At 38.6% G+C, this 27,916-nt stretch overlaps 1 protein-coding gene across 2 annotated transcripts in view; it reads left to right on the top strand.

Annotated features, from left to right (window-relative positions):
- The window catches only part of ASPG (asparaginase), a 46,155-nt gene extending 18,558 nt beyond the window's left edge, over positions 1-27,597 (top strand). Inside the window, exons 7-16 of one of the 2 annotated variants that reach the window (XM_071557414.1) lie at positions 2,782-2,894; positions 4,371-4,556; positions 7,422-7,532; positions 10,377-10,496; positions 11,589-11,684; positions 12,519-12,682; positions 18,953-19,039; positions 25,208-25,307; positions 25,623-25,681; positions 27,101-27,597. In XM_071557414.1, coding sequence (XP_071413515.1) covers positions 2,782-2,894; positions 4,371-4,556; positions 7,422-7,532; positions 10,377-10,496; positions 11,589-11,684; positions 12,519-12,682; positions 18,953-19,039; positions 25,208-25,307; positions 25,623-25,676 — 1,031 coding nt within the window. In that variant the 3' untranslated portion in view covers positions 25,677-25,681; positions 27,101-27,597. Of the gene's footprint in view, positions 1-2,781; positions 2,895-4,370; positions 4,557-7,421; positions 7,533-10,376; positions 10,497-11,588; positions 11,685-12,518; positions 12,683-12,968; positions 13,132-18,952; positions 19,040-25,207; positions 25,308-25,622; positions 25,682-27,100 lie in introns of those variants that run through there. The other variant, XR_011697984.1, reaches the window with a different exon arrangement.
- The last annotated feature ends 319 nt before the right edge of the window (positions 27,598-27,916 follow it).

Genomic DNA, 27,916 nt, shown 5'->3' with positions numbered 1-27,916 from the left:
AAGCACAGTCCATCCAAGTCAGAACAGGTTACTATTTTCTGTGCAGTGCTAAAATTGAGTATCCCTAATTAGTCTCTGTTATCCATAAGAAAAAAAGCTGTTACAACCACCAATAGATGCTTTTTTTGTTTCACTTGCTTGTACATGAATTTTTTACTTAAGAATTTTTAATGATTCTTAGACTGGTTTTTTTGTTTCTTTTTTTAACTTAACAAAAAAAAGAGATTGCTGTGTGGTATGACCATAGGCTGCGGGACAGTTGGTTTATTCAGTATCATGAAGATGCTTAAACTTATGGGATGCTTGAAATTATGGGACATAAATACTGTTCCTTTTAGGGGATGTAATTTTTGAGATGGAGGTTGCACAAAAGGTGTGTTTTAGATTTCTTTTCCCCTGCATGGTGCTCTGCCTCACTTACTCAATATAAGTGAATAAATGTGAGATGAAGCCGGGGTTTTATGTATATTTGTTTGTCTTCAGCTCTTGCATCACATTTGCCTTTTGTTCTGCCTTTTAGACTTGTTTGGCTAATGGAAAACTGACATCTGTGGAGTCTGCAGCACCAAACACGTTATGTAGGCTGACGAGGTTCATGACCAAGCCAATGTTAACTCAGAGGCAATCTTTATTTTTTTTAATATAATTTGGAATTACATCACTATACTATGTCTGCATGCATTAAATTTATCTTGGAGATGATATATAATTTGGTAGAGTGTACTCCAAGAGTACAGGTATAGGCCTGGTATAGGTCTGACTTCTGAACCTATCCTCTGATCTCTTTCCTTGGTCTTCTGCTTTTGGCAATATCTTAGTGATCCATGCCAAGGCAGGTTTCCTCAGTTCATTCTTCAAGTTCATTACAGGCATTAGGGATGCTGACAGTTGCCAAACGTAGTAGTATGCATTTGAGAAGTTTTGGCAGGGACTCCTACCTTATGGAGGATGAAAGAAAGCAAGCTGTGATACAATTTTATTGCCATTGCTGCTTATAGAGGAGGCTGCTTTGAAAGAATTAACTTGTGCGTTAGAAGGTTGAGAGGAATGGGCTTATTGCTAAACACTGGTGCTTCTTAACATGGTTAACCAGGCCTATGAACCTCACACAGAACAAATGCATGGCTTCTGCACTTAACCTGCAGGTTTCTAACTCACTCTGGAAAGATGAAGGCCTTTGAGAGCTTCTTGGCTAACTGCTAAGACCAGCAAGGTGGTTTTAGAATTGTGCTGGAAAGCTTAGCACAAAGAAAAAAATGTAGAAGTTATCTATATTTCCATTCTCCCAGTCCCAGGGCATTAGGAATCCATTAGGAATTGGGACTGGTTGGACCAACATGAAGCCAAGCCAACTGCTTGTGACCTGCTTAATGATGTGTGGTATTTTTTAGAAAGCACAAACACAGGCTCTAGTTGCTGACAGGGCACCACAACAGGAAAGGAAAGTTCATAAAATCTTGTAGGAGACTACTATTTTCTGTCCTGACTTAATGGATTGTGTAGTGTTTAGTATTTCTGGTAATGGGGCGATAGAGAAGGCTTCAATGGAGGCCTTTAAATATACTCTGATGGCTTTTTTTTTTGCAAGTGCCTGTCTGCTGATTGCGAGTAATTGGTGTGAGTAATTCTCCACATGGCTGACAGCAAGCCAGTATTATGCATGCAGATCTTTTATCTGTCTCGCTGCTTGGGAGTTTCTCCAAAATCTAAAAAGCTTAACTCATGATGGAGAAACAGCAGCTTTACAGCATGGTATCTTTTCATTGAAGCATGACCTCTGAGCTGTTGGCTGCTGTTTGTTAAACCTCTTCCACTGCCTTGTAGGAGCCGTCAGAGCTACTGATGCTGTGCTCCTACACTGAAGTAGGAAAATTTTGAAATCAATAATGCATGACTTGGATTCTGACAATGCAACACAAACAAACTATTAGTTAAACAGCTGGCTTCTGGCTCTAAATATATAATCGGAGTTAATTGAATCCTTGCTATTTTATTTAATCGTTAGTAACTACCTAATAAACTCTGGAGGTGATTAGAAGCAACAGTAACGGTATTTGTCATCTCTCATGTCTGAGGAGATCAAGGTCTGTTTTCTAAATATGAATCCAGGCTGGTATCAGGCCAGGTATATAACAATGGAGTTCAGGTCAGTGCATGACAAGTAAATATCTCAGCTGTGCTAGACCTGCATGATGTTCTGCTGGTTGAGGCTTTCTGAGCACTCTGAACTGAGAGAGGTGGCACTAACAGGACACATTCAGCATGAAGTAGCCATGAGGTTTAGCACTCATATGCTTTTCACAGCAGCCAGATTTCTCTTTTGAAGAGGTTGTAGTAGAGGTATACAGCTTTGTGTGTGACAGGTGATCCTGTTCACCAGTGGCCATTGAATAAATATCAATTTTGGAAGTCTTTGCTATAAAATGCTATTAATTGAAGCAAGCCTTGAATGGCACTACCTTAAGAATATTGACTAGTAATACTGATACAGCTCGGAATCTAGATTATTTTGGAATTAAAGCTAAAATATAAAACAGATGAGCCTGACTTGGATGTGGTCCTGAACATAAAATTTGTGGCACCTAATAAATAAGGTGTATTAAATCAGCTGCTATTTCTGCTGTCTTAAATGGGCTTTCATTTCCTCTTTAAAAATACATTGTCTTTTGAGAATTCCCTACATAATAACAGTTTTAAAAACCATGTTGCAATCATGAAGTACTACAAATGTACTTAATAGTATGTCTAATATTAAATTAAAAAGACCATTTCTCTTCATAGTAAACTGGGAAACAGTGTGGAGAGCCAATACCAAAAAGAAATTTCGAGTTCACACCAATATGAACAGGAATGTGGGACTTCTGCGAATCTTCCCAGGGATCACTGCTGCTGCTGTAAGTGTTCCCACTTCATTTTGGAAGTGGGTGAAGTGACACTCAAATACCTGATTAGTTACCCAAAGTAGGAAAGCTGCATTGTTTGCAGCAGTGATTGGGGTTTGGGAGGAAAAGGGATCTCTCTTCTTCTGATAATTTTTTTTAAAAATATCAAGTCATTCAAAGACTATTTTTATATGCCATAAACTATTGATAAAATCTTTTCAAATATCTTTTGTATAAACTGAGCTCTGAAACTTAAAATTAATTTGTTATCAGGTCTCATAAATAGGTCAAGTGTGGTTTTGTAGACAGGTGTAGGCTACAATGACCAGGCAAATCCTCTCTTGCTGCATATTGAGGCATATTAATAGATATCTTGTCAAAGAATACAATATACGGTGGGTGGAGTGTGATTATTTCTACAGCTCATGCTTCTTTTTTAAGGTTCATTTTGTCTCACACTGGTAGTTAACATGACCCTCTAATGTTCACAGAGAGCTGAAAGTGAGAAGTGGGATTTTTTCTTTCCTTTAGAAACTGTTTGACAGACTGTGGTTTAGGTAGATTAGTCTTTAAATTCTTGTCTAATATCAGTTCCATTAAACTGACAGGTCTTTTGTGGCTCTTACCATCTTAAATTGAATCCAGTAGTTTAAACAGCACTCCTCAATTATATCACCATTCTTTTAGGTGAATGTGAACAGATGGAAAGACAGAGGGGTGGTATATTTGCAATAAAATTCCAACTGCATAGTTAGCCTCATGGGGGTTTACAGTGTATTGCATTTAGCATATGTGATCAGCAAGGAAACATCTAGGTTATTTAGAATACATCTTTCTAGGAAAAGGACTTTGCTAGGCATTCTCTTATACTGAGGCAAAATATCTAACTCAATATCAACTGGCCCTGAATATATTAGTGTCTTTTTTTTTTTAACTCCTTGAGTTAAATCGCTTGAGTTTTGGGTTAAAAAACTCCAGGCTTCGTTAGAAAGTTATTTCCTGAAAGGTTAAACACTCTCTCTCTTAGGCAGAGATTAGTTAAAAAAATCTCTGCTAAAGCAAAAAAATCAGGGCAGGAGTGGGGAGTTCTAATCTCAATAATTCTACCTTTATTTCATGAGCATAAATCTACATTTTTGTTCTGCCAAACAGTGGTGCAACAGTATAGCCTGTTAATGGCACTTGAACAATAGCATCCTTCTTCACATTCAGGTAATGACTGTACAAAATAGTTTATTTTCAAATCTATTCCTCTAGAAATTTTAATGGAAGCTAGAGAAGGAAATTCTCATTTTTTTAAAGCTTATTCTACAGTCGCAGTTATTGCAAATGGAGAGCACAGAAGGGCATAAGAAGATTGGAAGGTATGAGAGCCTGTAGGATTATAGCAGGAATAGATAATTTTTAAAACTGCTGTGCCATACATGAAAATTTTATGGTGACTTAAACATACCTTCTGTCTCTCTTCCCTATCTTGTTTTTAAACAGGTAAAAGCATTTCTTCAACCTCCAATTGAGGGCATTGTCCTTGAAACCTATGGAAGTGGCAATGCCCCAAACAACAGAGAGGACCTGCTGGAAGAACTGAAGAAAGCAGCTGAACGAAAAGTAGTGATTCTAAACTGCACCCAGTGCTTAAGGGGGTCTGTTAAAACTGTCTATGCAACAGGGCAGGTGAGGACTCTGCAATGACTTCAGACTTCACTGCTGTGTAAAAGAAACTGATACAACTTGATTGTAAACTGCTAGTAGTCCCAATGTATAAAACCAGGTTTATTAACTGTAAGGTTATTGCTCATAAAATAACTGCATCCGAAAAATCTTAATCCAGAAGCATTTAAATGCATATCTACAAACAAGATCCTGTCACTCCTGGTTGGAATGGTGGAAAGAGTCAGCTCAGATCCCAAATTAGTGATTACTTACTCCTGTCAGGTGCAGCACTCCAGGATACTTTGCATTAGATTGGTAGTATCTCTCTCAAAGGGATTCCACTAAGCTAAAAGGTAGTTTAGGGGTCAGATGATCAAATAAAGTAGTACTTGACAGGATAACGATTCCTTAGCTACAATGTGGGAGCATCAAGAAAGCCTGCACATGCAAGCAATATTCCAAATCCCAGATCTCTATTTGACTGGAAGCACAACTGAATTCAGTGCAAGATTGGAGAAAAGTATGTAAGGAAATGTTTGTCTTGAAGAATGGAAATCAGTTTAGTTTAACCCATGAGCGCTAGTTTAAAGCAGGCTTTGTGTACATGCTGTTAATGTTCAGGGCATTTTATAATGAGTTTCTCAACTGTTTCTCAATGTTGTATTAAAATACAACAACACTGGGACTAAGAAGAGCTCAAAACCATATAAGAGTATGTGTTGGCATGTGGTAGTGTGAAGGAAGCTGGTTTAGCTGGCCTTTAGAAAAAGACCAGCCATTAAATAGCCAAGAAGCTCTACCAGAGAGTGACTCATCCTGCTGCGTTAGACACCTGGTTTTGTTGGGAGCAACCACCCGTCTGGCAGAGCCAGCCTCTTCCCTGAATGCATGGCAAACCTAAATACTCTAGTCTGGTGCTGAAACCTGTCTCTTTTAACTTTGGTTTTGACATGGATTATACTTGCAAATACACACCTCCCTGGTATCCAAACTTTTTATTTTCTGATATAGGCAGTTATTTGATGTTGGTAAAACTTTTCCGTAAGTTAATGAAGATGTTTTGAGAATTAATGATTTTTGCAAAGATGCTGTGCTCTGTAACAAATACTGCAGGAATACGTGGATTAGATAGAACAGTTCATCTGGAAGAAAGAAAGCAGTAAAGTCAATAAAAGACATGAAATTTATATTTGAAAAAGAACATGGAAATAAAGCCTAGCTTTTATTTGATCTTCTGCTTGAAATAAACTAGTAAAATGTATGGAAGGAAGAAAACTCCTTTTCTATGCTGTGGTTGAAAGATTCTCCAAGTAGACACCTCTAAAATGGCTTTTTGCAGTCTGATCCAGCCTGTTGATACACTGAATTGAAAGATTCTGCTTAGGTTGTGCTGAACTACTGTAAGGCTGTGTGGAAATGTGTTCTCTTCTGTTTTCCACTTTTTATATGGAGTATGTACTATGTTGCTTCAGCATCAACTGATGGAGGCTGCCCTGTTTTCTTGGCATCTTTTGAGGACAACACTGACTGAGCCAAGTCCTACAAAATTACTTCATGCTTGTTCTTTCATTGCCTTCTTTTCATGAGGAACCACTCAATGGAAAGAGTTTCATGGGTGAATGCTGTAAAGTTGCTGTAATGTTAACTTTGATTTTTCTTTAAATTAATTATTTCAAAGGTCTTTGCACATGGCTGGTCCAGTTTGCACTCATACAAGCTGGCCAGGTTGGTCAGCTGAGTCCCTGGTTTCCCCGAAGTGTTTGTTTTAGTTAACTGAATGTCTGGCCTCTGATCCATCTACGCAGTAGAAACTTATAACTGAGGGGACTTTAGGTATAGGAAGTAAGCTGGGAAATCACTTCCTCCTCCTCTTTCTAAAACCTGCTGAAAAAGCCCTAACTGTTCTTTGGTTAGTTCTGCAGTACAGAAAGTATTTCTCACCTTCTCTGTATGTTTTCCCATGGGACTTCAAAAAATGTTAGTCTGGGTCTCTTGGAGATGGTTAATGAGCTAATTAAGGCGCTGTATCTTGCTGAAAATATTAGTTAAGTTGCAAGAAGTTTTCAAGCTGAAGTTTATACACAAGGTACTTAACAGTAAAATGCAGTGCAAGAACCTAGTTTAAGATGCTTAAATGTGAGGCATCACATTATAGCAAAGAGGATGATCCATGATTTGCCCAGGTATAGTTTAGTGACAAGAGATCTGAAATCTGCTTTGTCTTTACTGTTTTGTACACTTATGAGGCTTGCTGATCAAAGCAAAGATCCTTCTTTTTGCTTCTGTTCAGATTGTGGAAGTTTTTTTAACTACCAGAAAGATAAGTTTAAAAGGTCATCTTTTTCAGTTGTTGTTGTCAGAACTGTGTAAATTACATATTTTAGTTGCATCTCCTAAATCATATATTGCTCCTGCAGCCTAAAAGGATCTGAAAGCACTCCCGCTGTGAGCACACTGTAGTGCTGGAATTCATCCAAAGCAATGCCCCATAAAAGAATGGTAAATATGTCTGTGTGAGAACAGCCTACTTGGCAATGTTCAAAATGCCACTGGGTTAAAACGTAGTAACTGCAGCTTTTCAATAAAGGGAATCTGACAACTCTGCAGATAGCTGATACGGACCTGTAACCTTTCCCTTTTAGCATAGTAACTGACCGTGGCAAGCATTTGGTGGAATTCTTCAGTGTTACTGCATGAAAAGGAATTTAAAGTAAAAGTCATCTTTATTCTGCTTGCTCTAGTATTTGCTTGGTATTTGATAACTAAAATTACAAAAATTACAGTGGCCGTATTCTCTGTAGCTGCTCATCATTTATATGCCTTTTCTGTACATACAGGTATTTCTGAGTGCTGTGCTAATTGGAATCATTATTCCTCTTTATTCAGACTCTTGCTGATGCTGGAGTAATTTCTGGAGGTGATATGACACCAGAGGCAGCCCTAACTAAACTATCATACACACTCAGCAAGGGAAACAGCTGGGAGGAGAAGAAGCAGGTAAATATTTCAGTGTGACCTTGAAAGACTTTAAGCTTCTCATCCACTGTGCTAACTTCTGCATAGCTTCATGCCCTGAGCTTCTCTCTTGCATTTAAAAGCAATAGTTTCCAGAGCCATAAAGAGCCATAATGTAAAAACCCCAAGTTGTGTGGGCTTTTTTAAGGAAAATACTATTAGACAACTAAATGTTTGTAGATTCAAGGAGAAAAAAATTCTCTGCATAAGTCAGGTGAAGATTGGAACCAAGCCATAAAAAAGCCATCTTTAAGTGGTAGTAGTCTAGAATGTTAAATTTTAGTTCTCTAAGAGGAGATAACACTTTAAAATACATAAAAAAATAAAGGTTTATTCTAAGAACCACCTGCTTTTGAAATTCAGAACTCGTTTAACAGTATTCTTTCTGTTGACTGGTTGCTTAATCAAGGCTTTTTTCTGCAAGTTATATAGCTATTTATTACGTTCCTTTTGTACAAGAAACATGTAGCTATGAATTAGATAAGAGAGGAGCAGTCTGCAGGAATGCCTGAGTTTCTGTGCTTGCATGCAGTGAGATCATAATCCTGACACTTTGGGAGCTGACATCATGATGAGTCACTCTCCAGACTTAACACTGCATGCACATGTGTATCTCACCATGGTGCTCTCTTTTTATTTAAACTGAAACAAATTTGATCATTATTTCATGCTCCATATCTTCCAACCAGTAGCAGCTGTTTAGACAAACATATCTGGATACCTGTGATCATACCTGGTGGCTGGAAGTACCACTTACTGTGCTTAGGAACAGTTTCAGCTTTGGAGCTTTCAGTTGTTTGCTAAAGCACTGGCTCTGAAAAACGGGAGGAGGAGGAGCTATGTGTGCCTTCAGTGAGGATGTCAGGAACATACTCTGTGCAAGAACATGCTTGGCAGCCAACACAGTGCTGTGTGAAGTGGTGGTATCGCATGTATTTGTGCATATAGACTTTAGAAACCAGCTCTTCACTGGTGCCCTTTGGCACATTCATTGACCCTGCAAAATACATGCACCAGCTTGGGTTTTTTTAATGCAGACTTTAATCTTCTAACACAAAGGATTATTTGACCTGGAACAGGAGAAACTTTCCCAACTGGCTTCCTGCCCAGGTGTGTGAGTTAAAACTTAATTTGAGATCCAGTTTGCTGAGGTGAGATAGCTGACTTACTCAGGTGAGGATTTGATGATAAGGTGTTACAGGTGTTATAGTTTAGTACCACTGGCACACAGTATTTCTACATCTTCATGTGCTGCCCTTTGGAATGTGCTACAAAGTTTTTGTGTGGTGATGTGCTGGACCTCCTTTATATGATTTGAAAAACAAAATTACTTATGTAATGTCTTTGAGTTATGCAGGATTGGTTTCCCCATTTGACTCATTGTACAGACCCACAAACAATTGTGTTGGCACAACTGTGGGAGCAGCATGCTGCATTGCCTGGGCAGGAATGAGTGGTAAAGACTAGGAGAAGAAGGAAAGCCTGGAAATATGTTGTCTGTGGCAATATCTTCAGCTAAACATATCACCAAACAATAGTCTCCCAAGAGACGGAAGCTTTCCTGAAGCTGGCGTGGTTATTTTAGGATTCTCTTTCAACATGAAGAAGGAAGGAATGTGCCCCCAGACACATACAAATGTGTGAAGAGCTGGTGGGACTGAGTAAGGCATGTAGGGCTTTGCACTGGGTGCATTTAGCACAGGTGCCAATTGCTAAGGTTACCTGTGTAAAGCAATGATCTCAACCTGTCAAATTCTAAAAGTGTGCCAAAGCTGTTGGTATCCTCTGAGTTACACGCAGATGGGACTCTTCCAGCAGACAGCTATGGTGCTGTCAGCTCTTGGAGGTTTTTTTTAATAAAGGGCATGCCTAGACATAAGTAAACCTGGGGCATTCCTCCTTCCAGCATCACATCTGTTTCTTGCAAACTTTCACAATCCTGCTTTTTAAAATTCTAATTGAAATAACTATATGCTTTATAGCTGCATCAGCAACCTTTCATGAAAGAGTGCCAGTATGTAAAATTGTCAGAATTGAGGAAACCAGTTGCTTTTTCTTATTGACTGGCTTCTATCTGTGTTTTCCAGATTTCCCAGAATCTGTCTTTTGGAGTTTTTTCATTTCTTTATTGCTGTATTCCAGTACTTTCTACACATGAATTGGCTGACCTTTCTACATTTTGATTTGGGTTTTTTTCCCAAGTTATATTCGATGCACCCATCCTGCAAACTGCTACATGTCTGTTTGGATACTGAATGACTAGTACTACTGTAGACCCTCTGCATTCAGAGCTGGATCTGTGGCCAAATTTTAACAAAATCAGGGCTAATGGGGCAGTTTGGAAACCCATGGAAATACACGACTGTCCACAGACAGCACTGGGCTTTGTTTTGAGGCCTGTGTACACAGAGTGTGTCGGAGTCCTGAGGTTTGTGAATGCTGGCAAAAGGCAGCATTTCAGAATATTCTGGTCTTCAAGCCTCACTCTGCTCATTACTCACTATCTTTGTGTTTTTAAGTAGGCTGCAGCTTACCCCACTAGGGAATTTTTGTCTGCATGCTCTGAAAATGGGGGTGTTTTGTTATGTGCTTATTTTGGTTTCTTTGCTTTGGAAGAAAGTTTTGTTTCCCTGTCTCTCTCCCTCCTTTGTCTTTCTAAACGTGCAATCTTCATGGGACAGTAACTATTTCTTTAATCTTTTGTCTGCATTTAATTACTTTCCATAATTCCTGCAAACAATTTTCTAACTTGATCCTAAGGTTTTTCATTAGACTACCACCATATTTTTCCTCTGCTAACAAAGGGTTTGATTGCTTGCTTTTCAGATGCTGAGTGAGAATCTAAGAGGAGAAATGACTGTTGTACCCACAGGAGCCAAGATATCTCTGAGAGATAGCACGTTTATTCAAGTGATTGCCAAATCTCTAAGTATCAGCAGCAAGGAGGTACATAGTTAAGTATTTAGAATTGATATCATGTAAAGCTGCAAATCAGTTAAATGAACCCAGATTAAAGATGAACAGCAAAGCTGAAAGAAAAGTGGAATACTGTAGCTTTTTATATTATTTTCTTTAGTTCTGAGTGTCCCAGCTAACCAGTTGGGTTAGGGAGAAAGGACACAATGACACTAAAATGTTTTTAATTAAAAACATACTAACTTTCCTCCCCCCTTCTTTGTAGCACCATCTTGGGTTTATTTTCCTGGCTTGCTGGTTGCAATAACAAGCCTCAGACAGATGCTGTAATTCTGGGTATCTGTGATATGAAGAAGTGTTTTTTATTTTTGTGGTCAAATGTATTGACAGTTTGGAGCCATCCAAATAATAATGGGTAAAACAGCTTAACTGTACACGCAGTCATAGAAGAATTGTATTATTGCATGATATTAAGGAAGCACTACAGAAGTGTAGAGACACTTGTGGTGCTTAGTATTAGTCCCTCCCAATTGGAAAATTAGAAAATGCAGTATTGGTTGTACAAATACTCACTTTTCTCTTTATTTGGTTTCAGGAAAGATGGGATTTTTATAAACTAATGAAAATGTATGGTTCTTTAGTGAGCATGAGAAATGGGAGGACATTCCGGGAGCCTAGGGTGCTTATCGGTGTGGGTTTGCAAGTACACATTACACAAGTATTTGAGGAATCATAGGAACAAAGTTGATCCAGACTTGAGGAGACTGGACTATATGGCCTTTTCCAACTCTCACCAGCACTGTTTCTCTTACTGCACTGATGTGTAGCTATGGCAGTAGAGAGATGGTAATTAGTGTGTGCACCTTAAATGGTACACATAGATATCAGGTACTTGTCGTGTTGCCAGGGAGGAATATAAATCTTATGGACATGAGACTAACAAAACGTAAAATAAACATGAGACTTCTTTCCTTCCAAGAACTAAGTTATATCATTTTTAAATACCCAAATGACTAATTTGGAAACTTTACATGAAAGCAAGGGCAGTGTTTTTATGACTTGGTTATCAATCCCACTAAAGGCAAATCTGATAATAAATGTTCAATTTTATTTGTTTCTCAGGAATTAGAAGCCGTAAGAGATGCATTAATTCCAACTTTGGCTTGTGCTGCAGCTAAACTGGGTGACAGAGATGCACTAAGAGCCATAGCAGAAATGGTAATGTAAAATTAACAGTTTGTACAAAACACTAATTTTTAAGTAGAGCTGTAACTGTAGGGAGGAAGCTATGCTCACTGGAATTGGCTACCTAGATCTTAGATTCAAGGTGCTTTGACTGTTACAAGGTCTTTGCTTTTCAAGACTGGTGTGTTCTTTCCCCTCTTTGTTTTTCAGCTGTTTATATTTTCTTTTGAACTGTGAAAATAGAGGTAGATTAAAATGCATGTTCTTATCTGCTAACTTTGGATCATTTTAAAATGGTTTGTGCTACTTTCTTTTCACTTAACTTTCTTTATGAATATTCATAGTATCCAGCTTTTGGATGTAAATCTGTCAAAATTAAAAAAAAAAGAACTGGAAAATTATATTTAAGCAAAACACAGTGCAGTGCTAATTCAGGATTTCTGGCTCTCCCCATATCTCTGACTTGGGTTATATCTGGAAAAAGAAACAGGTATTTCCCTGTCTTATCTTTTATTTCTCTCTTTGCCTTGGTTCACCCTACTCTTGAGACTTTGGTAGTGGGCCTTGAGAAAGGATAAATATATCTCAAAAGTAAGAATAAACTAAGACAAGTAAAACTAGCAGTCTGTAGACACAAAGCTGCTGTATGGCATACTGAAACAAAGAGCATATCTGAGGGGGAAACATGCAGAAGCTGGAATAAATATCTTTATTGGCACTGAAACAATCCTACAAAATTAAGTTTGACAAGCTAACAATTTGGTGGCAGAATTAAAATGTGAAGTATGCAGCTACTGTGTGACGTGTGCAACAACTTAATGTGCAGCCATTATCTTTTTAGCATGTGAAGGATATGTCCTTTCATAGGGTGGAAACTTGAGCTGTGGAGACTATGATGGCCGAACTCCACTTCATATTGCAGCCTCTGAAGGGCATTTACCATTAGTTGAGTATTTGTTGACGTCTGGTGCGACTGTTTATGCTCGAGACAGATATGGATCTACCCCACTGATGAATGCCATCAAGTTCAGGTAACAATTTATATATACCAGTCTATGTAAAATGTATAGACTTTCTATCATTTTGAATTTCAAGTCCATTCATGTGTCTTGCTCTTATTTTGTCTCAGCAGTCGTGTGTAAATGACAGCAGTTAAAATAACACATCCAGCTTTATTTCAAAGGCTGTGACTAGCCTAAATGAAAAGTTTTTTTAAAATAATATGAAATGAAAGCAAACTGCTTGGTATGCATGCAAAATTTTAGCATAAGATAACCTATTGCTGTCTTCCTGCCAAGACTTTGTCCATAATTTCAGGGCTCCGCTCTTTATTCTGAGGCTTCCTTATAAAACAGAGTCAAACTGATCCCTCCTTTTGACTGTCAGAAGTGAGAGTGCGGGACCATGGGCTGTCTGTTTTCTTTCTACCCTTCCCTTTCTCATCAAGACCAGACTGTTTCAATTGGCACAAAGTATACCGGTAGGTTGACATGTTTTAATCTTTCCCTTCCACCAGTGCTTTCCTGACTCTCTTGCTGGATGACTGGTTTTTTGATTTTTCCTTCCACCCACTCATAATTATATGGGATGGCTGCATGGCCCTGCCTGCTTTGTGGATTTCCTCTTCCTGCTGTTAGGAGTGTCAGCAGTTCTGGAATGGTAGCCATGGACTTGTGATTTACCAGTCTGTTCCATGTTGTATAGTCCTAAGGAATGGCCATAGCCAGAGTATAATAGTTATCAGTAATCAAAATTTAATTTTAAAACAGTTTGTATAGCCTGGGGATTCATAGAGCCATTGGTCTTCTAACGTGTTAGAAGCTGCATAACATAATCTCTCCTTGGTTCTTTGATCCACTTTCAGCTCCTTATCTCATATTCACACTGTATCGTGGCAGCTGAGAAGTCTTTTTTTTCTGTAGAGGAGCTTGGAATGATTGAATTTTTATGGTCTTCATGGATGAATGTCCCCAAATATTCCTACAGCTTTCTAATGTTGACAGGTTCACCTGGTTTGTCAAGCTGGAGTTACCTTCCTGGGAGGTCTGACAGGCCAGGATTACCACTGGCTGCAGGAGTAACTTGAAGGCTTCTTCTGTCTCAAAACTCAGGTGTAGAAAACTTAAAGGGCTCTATTAATGTAGGACTTGAAGTCCTGCATGGCCACACTATGCTATTGCCATACCTACTTCATGGTCCCTTACCGCTTTGTAGTTGTTGCTTTACCTCATGAATATATAAGCCCTTCACTGGAAAACCCTTAAAGTCTTAAAGCAAAAACAAGCCCAACAGCAAATCAAACAAATAACCTTGCAGCTGAATACAGGTGGCTCTGGTCCAATGTGAGAAAATGCTAAAGCATTAGATACTATTAGATGTTCCTGCAAATCAGGCACCTACTTTTTTTACCGCACCCATCTACCGCCTGAGGAATTTCACATGAGCTTGTTGTTTGGATTCCTTAGCTTTGCCACTCCTATATTAGACTCCTACTATGACTCTTAAGCTCTTTAAAACTGCACACCCATTTTGATGCAGGGAGTTGTAAAAGGAAACTGCACCATAACCATTTTCAGTTTCTCTTTTTGTTTCTACTGTTGGAATGAGAGGAAGAGTTGACTTAGAACTAATCTCATAAATGTGTATTTATGATCTGCTGTGTACTCACACTGCATTTCACACTGGTAAGCATATAAAGGAGAATGCTAAAGAGCAGACAGCTGTATATGTGTGTAATTAGATACCCACTAAAAAGATTTCTGCTACAGAAATATTTAAATTCCATTTATTAAACAGTTTCAAGCTGAAAGTGGAGAGATTATCCTGATGCAGCATACAAAGTGGCAGAGAGGGAAGGGGGAAAACTGATGTTAATGAGTAGTCAATGCTTTAAGCTGTTTAATATTGTAACTTTCTCAATTTTACTGAATATTGCATCAGCTTAATCCCATTTTCTGAGAATTAGTATTTGTTTAATTGGCATTTAACTGCAATACAGGATCCACTCATCTTAAAAATAGCTTTCTTCCAGTCTTTTATGTTACATTTCTCAGTGGCTTGCCTTTTATTCAGCATGCAAACCTATATAAAGATGACTGATTTCTTTTTTCCACTTAATAATTTGTAATGATCAGGAGTTATGTCTCTTCTTAAAAGCTTCTTAACATAGCACTGTCAGCTGATACACCAACAACTTGATCTATGTCAATGACAGTCTCTTAAAATTTTTTTGCTTTAAGTGACTCTTTCTTTGTTTCTTTCTAAATAAGAAATAAACTACTGCTTTTCCGCTTTTTCATTTGTAACTCTGCAATTTGCTTGTAGTCTTATTCACTTTATGCATGAAGCTAAACAGAACACTCTGAATTTAGGCCAGTTGCTTGACATATCAAAATAAGTAGCATTCCTTTAATTTCCTACAGCGCCCTCAAGGGATAATTCATTTTCAAAACAATAGAATAATACTTTTTTAATAAGAGAAACTCTCCAAGCAGGAAAATGTCTTGAATAAAAATGGCGTATATTTTAAGTAGTAAAAGCACTTCCATTTACGTGTAGAGCAGTGGTAAAAGGTTGAAAATGGGGAGTTGTTCATACAGTGCTGTGAGAACATCAGATTAGAGGCAGTAAAATTACCTCCCACGTAAATATGAATTTAAATGCTTGATATTTTGCAAGGTTACATTTACATTACTTCAGGAAATCTAAGGCAGAGTGAAAATCTAACCACCACTGACTCCAGAAGTACACTGAAGCCTGTCCCTGAGCCTAAATTCCCAGTGATACCATGGAGAAAAGTGAACCAGTGAAACCAAGCTGATCCTGCCATAACCATTCCGGTTGCATGGGGAGCAAGCATGAAAAAGAATGAAGCCAGTCAAGTTTGGATATACATTACACCTGCATTTTGTTAAAGAGAGTTGGTGGAAGGTGTGCACCCTAAGGCCCCAATGCTGCAAACTCTCACATGTGTGTTAATTTCACATGTATGATTCATCCCTTTTGAAGTTGATTCGCCTTAATATGTGTCTGCCAAGTGAGGGCCTGAGATGATACATACTGTACAGAACCTTGATTGCTGTCAATCTAGAGCCCTCACAAACTGGTAAGGGTTCAGATTTCTTTACCTGGAACTCAAACTTCACTCATAGCACTAAGTGTTCAAGACTGCAGCAAATCATATATTTTGTTATTAATACCTTAAGAAAGAGTATACATTGCAGTTTTTATGCCCACTGTTATCAATAATGGAACCTAGCAGAGAGGAGACACTAGAAACATCTTTTCTCTATTTGTTTTTTCCTTTAGAGAGGGATGATGACAGTGGTAGTACTATCAAAAGGCCAACTAAAGTAACATGTGCAGAATAGCATTGTATCAATAGCCTGTGTCTGACCAAGAACCATAGTTTGGTGCCAGGGGGAGCTAGACTGGACATGCAGCCGTGCACCCCAGGCTGACAGAGTGATGTTGGCATTCCCTCTACACCGTGAACTTTCATTGTCCAGCAATTCCTCTGCTCTTGGTTTTGTGCTGTCACCTTGGAACAGGGATTGCCTTTGAGTTGTTCCCAAGAAGTTCATGGTTCATGACATGACCTGAACTTCAGATCAGCTAAACTGTGACCCTTGTGAGGCTGTTGTAATGCTATAGGAGAGCAGCACTTAAAGAAACAATTTCTAAAGACAAATATCTCTCATGTGCCTAAGACATAACAGTATCAGAAAATTCACAGCCAGCCTCTTGAAATATGAATAATGCCCTTGTGGTAGGTACAAGACAGCAGAAGTGGTGCTGTAGATAAGGCTTAAGATTCTTCAAAATGCAGATAGTGTTTGGGTGCAAGTAGGAACAAGCTGTAGTGCAACTCACCTCCTGCATAGTTTTCATGTTGAGTGATGGGAATGTGAGAGGTGGTCTGTTTGCTTTCTTGGACAGATCTGCACTTCAAAGACACAGTACTAAATTTAACACTTTTAAGTTGTGCATTACTGTTTGTCCCTATTCTTTACCTCTTCTGGACACTTTCTCTAACAAGCAGTAGTGCAAAACACTTCCTCTTCTTCCCACCATACCAATAAACATAATTCTGAATGACTTCCAGTCAATGGGACATTGTATTTCTATCTAGAAATACTTTATTGTAAGCATTTATTGTTAGCTAACAATGTTAGTTTCAATGTTTAAAGATTTATTTTATTTCAAGTCACTTTTCTTTTTCCTTATTTAAACTTGCTGTATTAAACAAGCAGGGTAAATGCTCCCAAATCTGTCTGCACCAAAGATTTATAGTCACTTAGATTAGTACTGGTTATGTGGTCTAAATATAATATGAAATGCTTTCTGGAGGGAATTTTACTTCCAGTGAGGACTAAATAGCTATAAGAGGAAGAGAAAACCTGGCTTTTCACTGAAATCCAGAGATACAGAACCTCATAGGGGGGACACACCAAGGGAAGATACCACACAACATTATATGCTTTGCTGCCTTTTATCTTCTACTGCTGTCCCATAACAGCTTTTATTTTAAAAAGTGCTGTTTTCATGTTGTGATTTCCCATATAAGGTGGGAAATGATAAACACTCTATGGCAGTTGTTGGAGAGTAAACAGACACTCCCCATGTTCAGTTCAGTAGTACCCAATGAGAGCTTGAGTGAACAGACATGTTCTACTTTAATATATTTTAGGTCAAATTTCATTTCAGCTAATTACTGTTTTGCTTAAGACTAAGAATTAAAAAGCCCATACATGTAGAATTTGTTCTTCACCACACACTGAAAAATAGGAAACCATGCCATTATTTGCTGGCTTAAGGAGATGCTTGTAGATAGTTGACTGGCCATGTCGTAAGGCACCCACCTGAGAAAATATTTTAGATAACTGAGCAAACTTGAAGCATGTGCTGTTCCAGCAATGCTTTGCTATGAAACAGAGGAAGATTTTTAAATTTTTTTTGGCTGTCAATTGAAACAAAGCACAATTTAAAAATAATTGTCTGCTACGTTCAATAACATATGTTTGGAAAAGCAAAATTACTCTCTGGTTAGTTTATAAACTAAAGATCTTCTGTGAAACATGCAAGCTTACATAGGCTTTATATGGATAACTGCAAGGGATCTTCTAATTGAAGATGGAGTTTCCTAAAAGGAGGCAGCAGGATTAGATAGGCAGTTTAATCCAGTTCAAAAATGAAAAGGCTCATGGTTATCACCAAGAAAATGGAAGTAATTAAGCAGAAATTGTGTGTGAGCTTATTTTTTATTTTTAATTACTACAGGCGAGCTTTTAGCTAATGGGTTGGAAAAGCTCCTATATTTCCTATTAAATGATAAGCCCACCTCTTTCTTTTGAAGTATTATAGTGTAGCAACTTACTTAAATTAGGAACTATGAAACTATTCCTGATCTACTGGGTCATCATGCTCTTTCTGGAGGAAAAAGCCCTGTGATTTTACTTATAAGCTACATCAGTTGTTTAGCAGAGAAACACTCTGTCGCGTCCTTTTCAAACCTAGTTCTAAATCTTTCACTAGGTTACTTACGAAAAAAGTATTTTACACATTTTTACATCTGTCATGTTATTTTCTACCCACAACAGTACCTTTAGAGAGCAACCTTTCCCACAGAATTTCTCAAGCATCTGACTAAGGTGTAGGCATTGGCTGGTAGTGCTATTTCTCCCTTTATCTCAAAGGAAAGGACAAGGAAGACCTCCTAAACCCTCCAGGTGGAAATAATTAATAAAGGCATTGGGAGGAGTGGGTTAGAATAAGATGAGCTTTTGATGGAAGTTCGTAGGAATACTTACCATCGAAGCCCTAAAAACCTGATTAGCTTCCACATTAATGTAAAGATTCATTGTTTATCTGCAATACACATGTTTTATTGAAAATCAATATATATGGGCAATGTATTCTTTAAAATACAGGAATGATGCTCTGCAATAAGTATTTTCACTACTTGCATGTGTTTCAATCACTAATACTTCTACTGTTAAATTAAGCTACCACTAAGGTAAAGATACTAAGAATTCTTAAAAGAGAAGAATATGCATCCCTTTAAGTTTTTGGAGCTGAACTTAACACTTCCATGAGCTTGGTATATGAATGAATTTTGAGAGGGAGGGAAGCTCTGTTTACTACTTCTGTCACCTTGGAGAAGATTCATTGGTTCTGTAATTGTGAAAAATATGATGTAAGACCTTTAGCTGACTCTTTGTGTATATGGCAATGCTGAATTTAGGTGGAAAAAACCTACCAATCAAGATACTTTCTCTGTTTCTTCTATTTCTCTCATAAAGGCACATACAAGTGATTAATTTGTTGCGGGAAACGGGAGCACACCTTTCAAGCCAGGACTTGGAGAACATCGGAACAACACTCTGCAGGTAAATGTGATACAAGGTGAGGTGGCCCGAAAACTGGGATGGAGTGGGATGTTTTTTCAGAGCAGACTCCTGAATGGAGAACTTTCAAGAAAAGTTGGGTCCCTGGCACATGAGGTGGCTATTTCTCTGCTGGACAAATAATAAAGAAGCAAAGTGAGGTGATGAAATTAAGACTTGACTCTGTGTGAAAGCACTGGTAACTCAAGAGACCTCCAAAGTAGAGTATTGTGAATATCAGTGAACTGAAAGCAAATATATACCCCATTTTTTCCAGGGTGTTTTGCTGAGGAAGGGTGAGAAGGAAGCTATTTAAGGTGTGACTTAATAACATCTCTGTTTAAAAATAAAGCTGCACACAGTGCTATTGCCTTAAAATCTACTTTTCACTTCTATGAGAGCGGCTTCTGTTCTAACTTGTATATAATACTGTTCTTAAAAATAACTAAATCAAATGGACAAATAGATTTAATCCCAAAACTTGTGAACAACTGCTCACTGTCACTGTATTTAATTTTAAGATGATTTAATTCTCTGTTAAAGTTGCTTTTAATATATAACAATGTGTATATGTATTATAAAAACAAATATATGTTAGATTCAATTTTTTCCAGTACTTGTTCGGAATTACAAATTACTCTGAAAATCATGAGAAAGTTTCACTTATTTCCTAAAATACAGTTTTTACTTCATTTCTTCTTCTATTTTTGAAACAAAAACAAATCCCCCACAGTACTGGCCTTTGTATCGAGACTTGGCAGGAAACCATGAGATTTGCAGGGAGCAGCCAGTGCTGTATAATGTCTACAACACAAGGTCAAGGTAAAGCTTATGTACATTCTATGTGGAGACTGGACTCTGTCCTTTGAGTAATCCTGGAATTAAGAAACACTAGCTGGAGTGTGTCCATTGTCATAACATGCTCAGAGGAGACTGGGTAATAGGCCTTTTACCAGGAAGTTAAAATATGCACTTACCAGAGCACTGCAAGTGATAGCACAGAACTAAACCCTTGGTTTGTGTAGTTTCCATCTGCCAAAAGGCGAGAGGAGTGGTTTAGGGAATGATATTCCTCTGCAAATAAATTGGCACCTTACTTGGACCTGATGCCACATGCAGAACCAGTTTGGCTAGCTGACCTGGCAGTATACATCCAAAAAGAAAAGGAAGAGAAAAAGGGTACTTTAAACAAAGCGTGGTTCTGCTAGAGTTTCTTACAGCATTTAGGGAACATCGTACAATCTCCTGTTCTTCAAAGCTGATATTTTGGTAATCAACACTACAGATATTTTGAACTTGCATTGGTTGTGGTAAGTTTAGTATAAAATAATGTAACTCTTCCAAACAGAGGGTGGGAGTGCACATGTGCAGAGGCTGAATGAGGACTCAGCACAGAGTGCCATACTCAGGATGAGAGAGGAAAAGACTCTCCCACATTGGTGTGCATCAGGAGCTAGGGCTGTGGTTCTTTCCTGGTTGGCAGCTGGAGTAGTGGCCATGGCCAGAGGCATGTCCATGGACAGGCATCACCACATGGCTTGTACCGGGAGCACAGCCAGGCACTGATCAGGCTTAGAGGCAGTCTATGAACAGTCTCTCTTCCCTACACCACTCCTGCAGAACTTAAGTGCTTCCTTTGCTCTTACTCTTTTAGAGAGCCTGGCATAGTCGTGTCCACCAAAATGGACTTTTTCCACATAACTTGATTCAGATGCCTAAAAGTAATTAAATCTGAGATACTGGTGTTCTCTTAACAAAATGTCTCTGATACTTCTGCAATATCCTCAGATGACCTTACTGATACACTCATTTTTCCCACATGCTCAGGCTCACCTCTCTCCTACCTCTTACCTCCTTAAGCCCTTTCTTTGCAGGTGCTTGCACCTTCATGACAGTCAACATGTTCACATGGTCAGGCTACTTAAAGAACAAACTGTTTATAACATCTTTCCCCTGTCTGATTTGAACTGTTTTCCTACATCTCTTCTATCTTGTAATGTGCCCTAATCGGCAATTTTTACCAGTCTGAATATGTCACCAAGGCAATATTTCAGCTTCTTGGTGTTTAGAAGGAAAAAGTTACTTTCTTTCTGATAAGCTGTGGGTTCCTGCACTTAGCTAACTTAACTTTTTGTCCCTACAGTTTTGTCTGAATCAGAAACTATAAAAATGTTTTTCCACTTTGTTACTGAGCACTCCTCAATCAAACTGACTTTCACAGAAGACCAACAGTGATTTTGTGTCTTCTCAGCTTCCTTCTGTTTAGACTCACGATTTTATAATAGAATAGAATAGAATAGTTCAGTTGGAAGATTGCAGAGATAAAAATAAATGTGTTCCTTTGGCATTGGTGATGTTTGAGAGAGAAAGGAGTACCAGCCAGAACTAAGAGTTGGACAGTATCAGTGGGAACTCTTGTGTAGGAAGAGGAGACGTACTTAGGTGCAGCCAACATGATCTAGTTATTAATTCTTTCATGGTTTCATTTGCTGGTGTCTTTTTTTTCAGTGAGAGGTGTTTGTCTGGTTTTAGAATCACTTGATTGATGTTTGGTATCTGGTTCATGGCTTTGTTTCGAAATGAGATCTCAGTGTTAGTAATCTATTAAAAATGTCAGAATATCTTCTCATGTTGCAGTAGTATTGTCATCTCTCTGCAAAACCAAACCATGATGAGATAAATTGGAACATTCAGACTTATTCTGAAAGCTGGTGGAGTTTTAGAGTTGCTAAACAGTTGCTTAGTGTTTGTTTTTTAAAGGGAAAAAGCTTGTATAGAATTGAGACACACTGTTCAAGTCTGTAGTATAAAAAATTAAACAGGGGCATAAAACCAAACAATCTTTTTCCTTCATATTCTTAGATTGCATAAAATTATATATAAGGATGTCACCTTTCAAATCAGCACCTTTCAGAATAAGATACCTCTTCAATTTGACATAAATTTGAAGGGTAAGACTGTGGAAAGAAGGATAAATATGCCTCTGCAGGAATTAGGACCAAGTTTCTAATGCCTGTTGTCAAAGAAATCTATCTGTCTCAAATGAGAGATATGTGGAGATACTAGCTAAGAGCAGTACTCCCAAATGTGTTCAAAATAGGGCAAGCCATGCCTTGTGCTGAACTTTTAACTTCTTTTTCAAGGATTTTCATCTTAAAAAAAATTCTCTTCTGTCAGGGTGATGATACACCCAAAGAAAAGAAAGTATTTCCTAATCACTTCATATTGACACTAATAAAGGAGAATTGCTGAAAATCACAGCTTTTTGTCCTTGGGAAAGATGAAATCCTAGAACCTGAGGAGGCAGGAGGGAACCCCAAGGTGGCATTTCACTGTATTTATTATTTCCCATATCTAGAACTGCATTGGCCCTTATCCTTATAAACCCTCTGAAAACTGATCAGCTTCACTCCTGGAACCTTGACAGTAACAGACCACCCCTTAATCTGCAGTTTGATGCTGACACGGTGTGAGGAGCAGAATCAGAGAGGGTAATTGCACTGTCACAATGCCTCATATCTCAGCTCTGTAATCATCATGGCTGCATTAGCTGTGCTGAAATTGTGAAATGCATACATAATTTTTTCTGAATGTGAGAGTATGATAGGCAGCACGCCTGGGATTATCTGCTGTAAAAAGTATCAGTCAGAGTTTAGTAAAATGTGTTAGGTAGTTCTTTATCAACAAAGCAAGTTTTAGACATCCTGGTAAGTGTATATTGAAGTTATCTTTATTCCATTTCATGATATAAAAGTGAAGGACTTGCTGCTTAGAGGTTGCACTTGTAGTTGGAATTGCTGGCATAAATATCTTTTGAGAAAAATACAAAGCAGTGGTCCCTATAGTGTAAATTGAGAAGTCCTCTGTATATGTTTGAGTACATGAAGTACATTTACAGTGTGTAAAGGAAATACAGATGTGTATGCCTTGACTATGGAATTCTGGAATTGGAAAAAATGTTTTGTGGTGATTATCAATTTGGTAAATAGTACGTATCTTCTATTTAGAGTGGTATGTAAATTTTCTCACAAGCTACATCACCTTTTGTTCTCTGGGTCACAGTCCTCATAGAATACAGTTCTCACTTGATCAGTAAATGGCTGCTGCAAAATTGAAGATACTTCTATGTGTTTGGATTGCTCTAATGTCATGCCAGGAGACCACTTCACAGGTCTGATCTATGGCAGTGTGGGTCAAATTGCTCCTTCAGAACACGTGCTATTAGGCAGTTAATTTTCAAGTAAGTGCAGCAGTCCTTGTTTGTTGCTTACAGTGGTAAAATTTCTGAAAGTGTTGATCATTGTCCAAAGGGGTTTCTGCTTCGTATGTGACTGAATGATGAGATTCTGTTTAGTAAATAGAGTACTTTCCTGTCCAGTGTTGGTGATGCTCGTGACTCTCTAGGTAGGCTTTTTGTTGTTTTTTGATAATTCCTTAATCTGTGGCCTTATAGTGTTAACAGCGAGAGACTAGTTATTGTAAATAAAGGTAATTCATGTGTTCCAGAAGTGGCTGCTGAGCAATTTCTTTGGTTTACTAATGCTTACACTTTTTTTTTTATCAATACTTCTTTCCTGCAGTTTCCTTACCAACCTCCCACTGAGCTTCCTGTTGGACCTCCTTTGCATTCCTCTGTTTTCTTATTGCTTCTGAGCGGGGCCGTTTTTTGTGATAGCAGTTTTCATTAATGACTTATTGACCCTTTCATGATGCCAGACTGGAGCACTGTTAAACCTCTTACTACCCCTCCGCCGTCCCCCAAAGGCCCTGGCTGTAGGTCATCTGGAGGGTTGCATGGAGGAACACAGAGACTATTTGCTTTCCCTTTTCATGCCCAGCCTCTTGGACTGCTGCAAGAAAAAGCCTCTCTCAGACTTTCTGGTCAGACTTCTGCAGTTAGAGGCTTCCACTTCCCTGAAAACATATTTTCAGGTACTTGAGAGATCTAATCAACAACAGAAGTGATTTCAACCTAGCAGAGAAGTGAATGTTGCAGCTCGGCTTTCATGGTTTCTTCCATGACTTCACCTGTCTGCCCCTTGCATCTTTGAGCCATCTCCACTCTTCACCAGGTCTGCCTGGCTTGGTTATTATACCCAAGAGCCCAACACCACCTCCATCCCTACTGCCAGCACAGTGCCTTTCAGCCCCAGTGAGCACTGTCTAAGAAAGCAAACTCTGAACTTAATAAGGCTGAGGAGGGCTCCCCCTCTCCTAATGAGATTCAACCTCACTTGATGATTATCAGCGTGGTCCTGCTGAAACATTGTGCAAGCTTACAGCAAGCTCAGGTCTGAAGCCTCACAGATGCTGGTATCCTGAGAGGACTGAAGGCTCTCCTCCCAGCCTTCCCCCATCAGTTCAGCCTATCTTCAGCTTGGTACAGACTGTCATGCTTTTATATCTGAACAGGCTGTTAGCCCTTTTACCAAAATGAAAGTTAAAAAGTAACCTTAATTATTATGGATTAGACTCCCAGCAAATGTGCGAAGAAATAATCTGGTGTAGATTCCTCTGAAAACTTGAACTCGGTTATTTTTATACAACCCATTTTGATCCTTTCTATTGCTTGTTATATGTGGCAGATAGAGGTCATCATCAAAATGCCTTCTTTTTTGCTTGCTGCCCATTTAAACCTTACAAATTATCTTGTAAAACTCAAAACATGTAACTGTGTTACTGTCCAGATGGTATCATATAAATCTACTGTCATAACTTCTGATAGCAAACACAGTTATGCAAACTTATGGGGTTTTTTTAGTGCTTTTAAATAAGTCCTGTGGATCGTAGGCCTATCTGCTTGTGCTCTCACTCAGCTGCATCTTGAGTTAGCTGTTGCCCTCCCCCCAACTCATTTCATGAGATATTGTGTTGTGAAATATGAAACTGCATGACTTTTTTTTCCCCTTTGGTCATAGTCACACCCACTGTGAAACTAGCCTGTTGTAAGTACTTATAGCACAGCCCTATTAATTTAAGGAACTGATTCATCAAGCTGTGTTGCTTGCTCAGCTATTCAAAGCTGTTGTAATAGTGTTCCTTACCTCTCTACCCTGGCAGCCATGTTGAGCCAGTTCTGGTTCAGCATTTGCCTGCTGAGTTAATTGACAGGACCCAGGAATTCACCAAAGTGGAAAGATTTAGAACCAATATTATTTATTCTTTTTCCAGCCTTACAGCTAAAGGTGATGTGGATGGGCTGTATGCCTGGTACCTCGCTGGTGCAGACCTGGAGCAACCTGGTTATGATGGCAGGAGTCCCCTAGAAGTAGTAAGTGTGCTGTACTCTGTATGGTGTGCTAGCTGAATGAGTAATAACACACACTGACGGATAATACTAATTTGGGAAAAGTAAATGTTGCTTTGTGGACTATAAACTGGATTAGAATTTGTTACAAACTCAGATCTGGTGCTGTTGTGAAGTAATAAATGGCTGGAGCCAGAATTTTCTCACCAGTGTCAGAGGAATTAAAATTTAAATTGGATTTTAATTATTTTGTGGTAACATCTTCTTACTTCCCACAAATAAGTATTTGCATGTCCTGGTGCACAGGATGGCAAGACTTACTTGTGTTTCTGCTTACAGGCAGAGGCTACAGGACAGAAGGAGGTTCTTGAGTTCCTTAGACAAAAGCAATAAAGAAGGTAAGATCTTGTTCTCAAGTGCTAGACCTCCAAAGTGTACGGATCAACATACACATGTACAAAGAGGGATTCACCCTAGTTCATCCTGGGACATCGGGGTTCAGCTGCTGTCTTGGTTTCTGATAGGACTCTCAGTACTTCAGTCCTTCCTTGTGGTGGGGCTGATGTTTCCACCTGAACCTGGAAGTGCTTTTTTTGCATTCCACAGTGTGGTTCTGAACTTGGTTGGGAATGTAAAAGCTACCAAAATAAAACTACTGAGGACAAGAATAGTTGTCCCATTGGCCTGTTGCAATAAATTGCTCTTCTGTCCTGCCTGCATTAGAGAGGAAATGCCTTTTATCAGGCACTTTGCCAGTCCTGGGTCTCAGGGTGCTGTGCCCCCAGTGCAAAAAAAAAAGCATTCCCTTCCCTAGTACAGCTGTAAGGAGGTCACAGCTCCAGGTACAGCACAGGGCAGTGCCAAGGTCTCCCTCTTACTCAGGCCTTGGATGCAACTGCCTGGTTGTCTCTGGCATGGACTCACAGCAGTGATCTCTTTTGTGCTGCTCTCAACCCAAGGTAGGTTTCCCTCGCTATGTACATGTGAGGCTGGTGTGTGCCTCATGTTCAAAGCATCATATCTGACAAATATCTCTACAGAGACTTGGTTTGGGCATTTGACCTTCTCCAGTGCTGTACTGTAACTGGAAGCATTTAAAATATTTGCCTTTCATTTCTCAGAGCTACCTTCTAGTGCAACATTTTTGATTTAGGTATCTCTCCTAAAATATATTGGCAAGTGTAATCCAAATTCAAATATTGGGCAGAGATGATATCCTGTATTTATTAAAATTAACACAAAATGTAGTTAAAGGTTTTTGCTGCATCAATGGCTATCTGACCACTTGTGTGCCCCATTTGAAAGATGTTAGTGGGGACTGCAACTGGAACAACAGCATTTTTATTTACTGTGTACTGGCCTAAATGAACATCACACGCAATCAGGCAGGGTTTTTTTGCTTTCCTTTAAAGTTTTGGTGTTTTGTTTTAGCTGATATAGAAGGATTAGATATAATCACAGTCTCAAGCATTTAAACGTAAGCTTTCCAGTGTTCAGGATGACTATGCTAAAATGCCTTCAGAATATAAGTTATGTTGCTAAGGCATTTCCATTTTCCATTCCATTTTACAGACCTATTTTGGAATAGGTCTGTAAAAATTACTTTTCTTTTGTAAGTGGAGAGTGAATGTGTTAAATCTTCAACTCTACCATGGATCACCTCATAATTCTTTGGACTGAGCCACCAGTAGTGTAGGCGGACTGAAGGAAGTCTTCAGTACCGCACAAGAACTGGCTTGACAGGCTACAAGGTAATCTGCTCTCAGGAACGTTTTGGATACTGCCTAATTCTAAGCATCCATTTTCTCTTTCTGCAGAGGCTGCAGAAGATGGTCAATCCTCATCAGGAATACCAGCTTGAAACATTGATGGTGTTAAGCTGTTATGGGAGAAAAAGAGGAAAGGAACAATGGTAACTGTGCTTGAGGCATACAGGAAAGCTAGCACTTAGAATTATTCTTTATTTAGGATCACATTGATTTGCAAATAATTATTTGCTGCTTTATCTTTTAATCACTCTTTTTGAGAAGAAATTCTTTTAAACAAGTGAGGCTGGAATATATTGCCATTCCTGTACAAGTTCTGTAATCTTTTATGACTTTTTTGATAAGTTCTTTTAAATAAGTGAGGCTGGAATATATTGCCATTCCTGTACAAGTTCTGTTTTTAAAGAGGCTTTCTGAATATTCTTGTGTTAGATCACTAACAGCATTGCAGGCATAGCAAATGGAAATACTGGGAATTCATACCAAGAAAAAACAGTGGATTGTCCATTTCTGAGTTTCAACAAATAAAATCTCTGAGGAACAATGTTGATTTGACTTTGTCTGTTTTTTTCAATGACTTGTATCACTTCAGTTGCAATTAAAGCAATTGTGAGTGTCAGTGCAAACAATTGAATCAGTCATGGGCATCTGCCTGCAGTTGTGTACTAATCTTCACCAATGTGTCACTATAAAACCTCACTTGAAATGAGTAGGAGGCAGATGCCATAAAGCATGTTTGTGGGACTGCCTAAGTGAATTGATTGTTTTGTTTCTAATAGCATCTTTCCCACATCCTGACCGGAATATAATCAAGATTGCTACATGCTGGACACATAATTCTTTGGACTGTAAAAAGGATCTCAGTAT

This window comes from Pithys albifrons, chromosome 6 (genome assembly GCF_047495875.1).
Source record: "Pithys albifrons albifrons isolate INPA30051 chromosome 6, PitAlb_v1, whole genome shotgun sequence".
Taxonomy (NCBI): Eukaryota; Metazoa; Chordata; class Aves; order Passeriformes; family Thamnophilidae; genus Pithys; species Pithys albifrons.
This window is presented reverse-complemented; position numbering and strand designations above follow the sequence as displayed.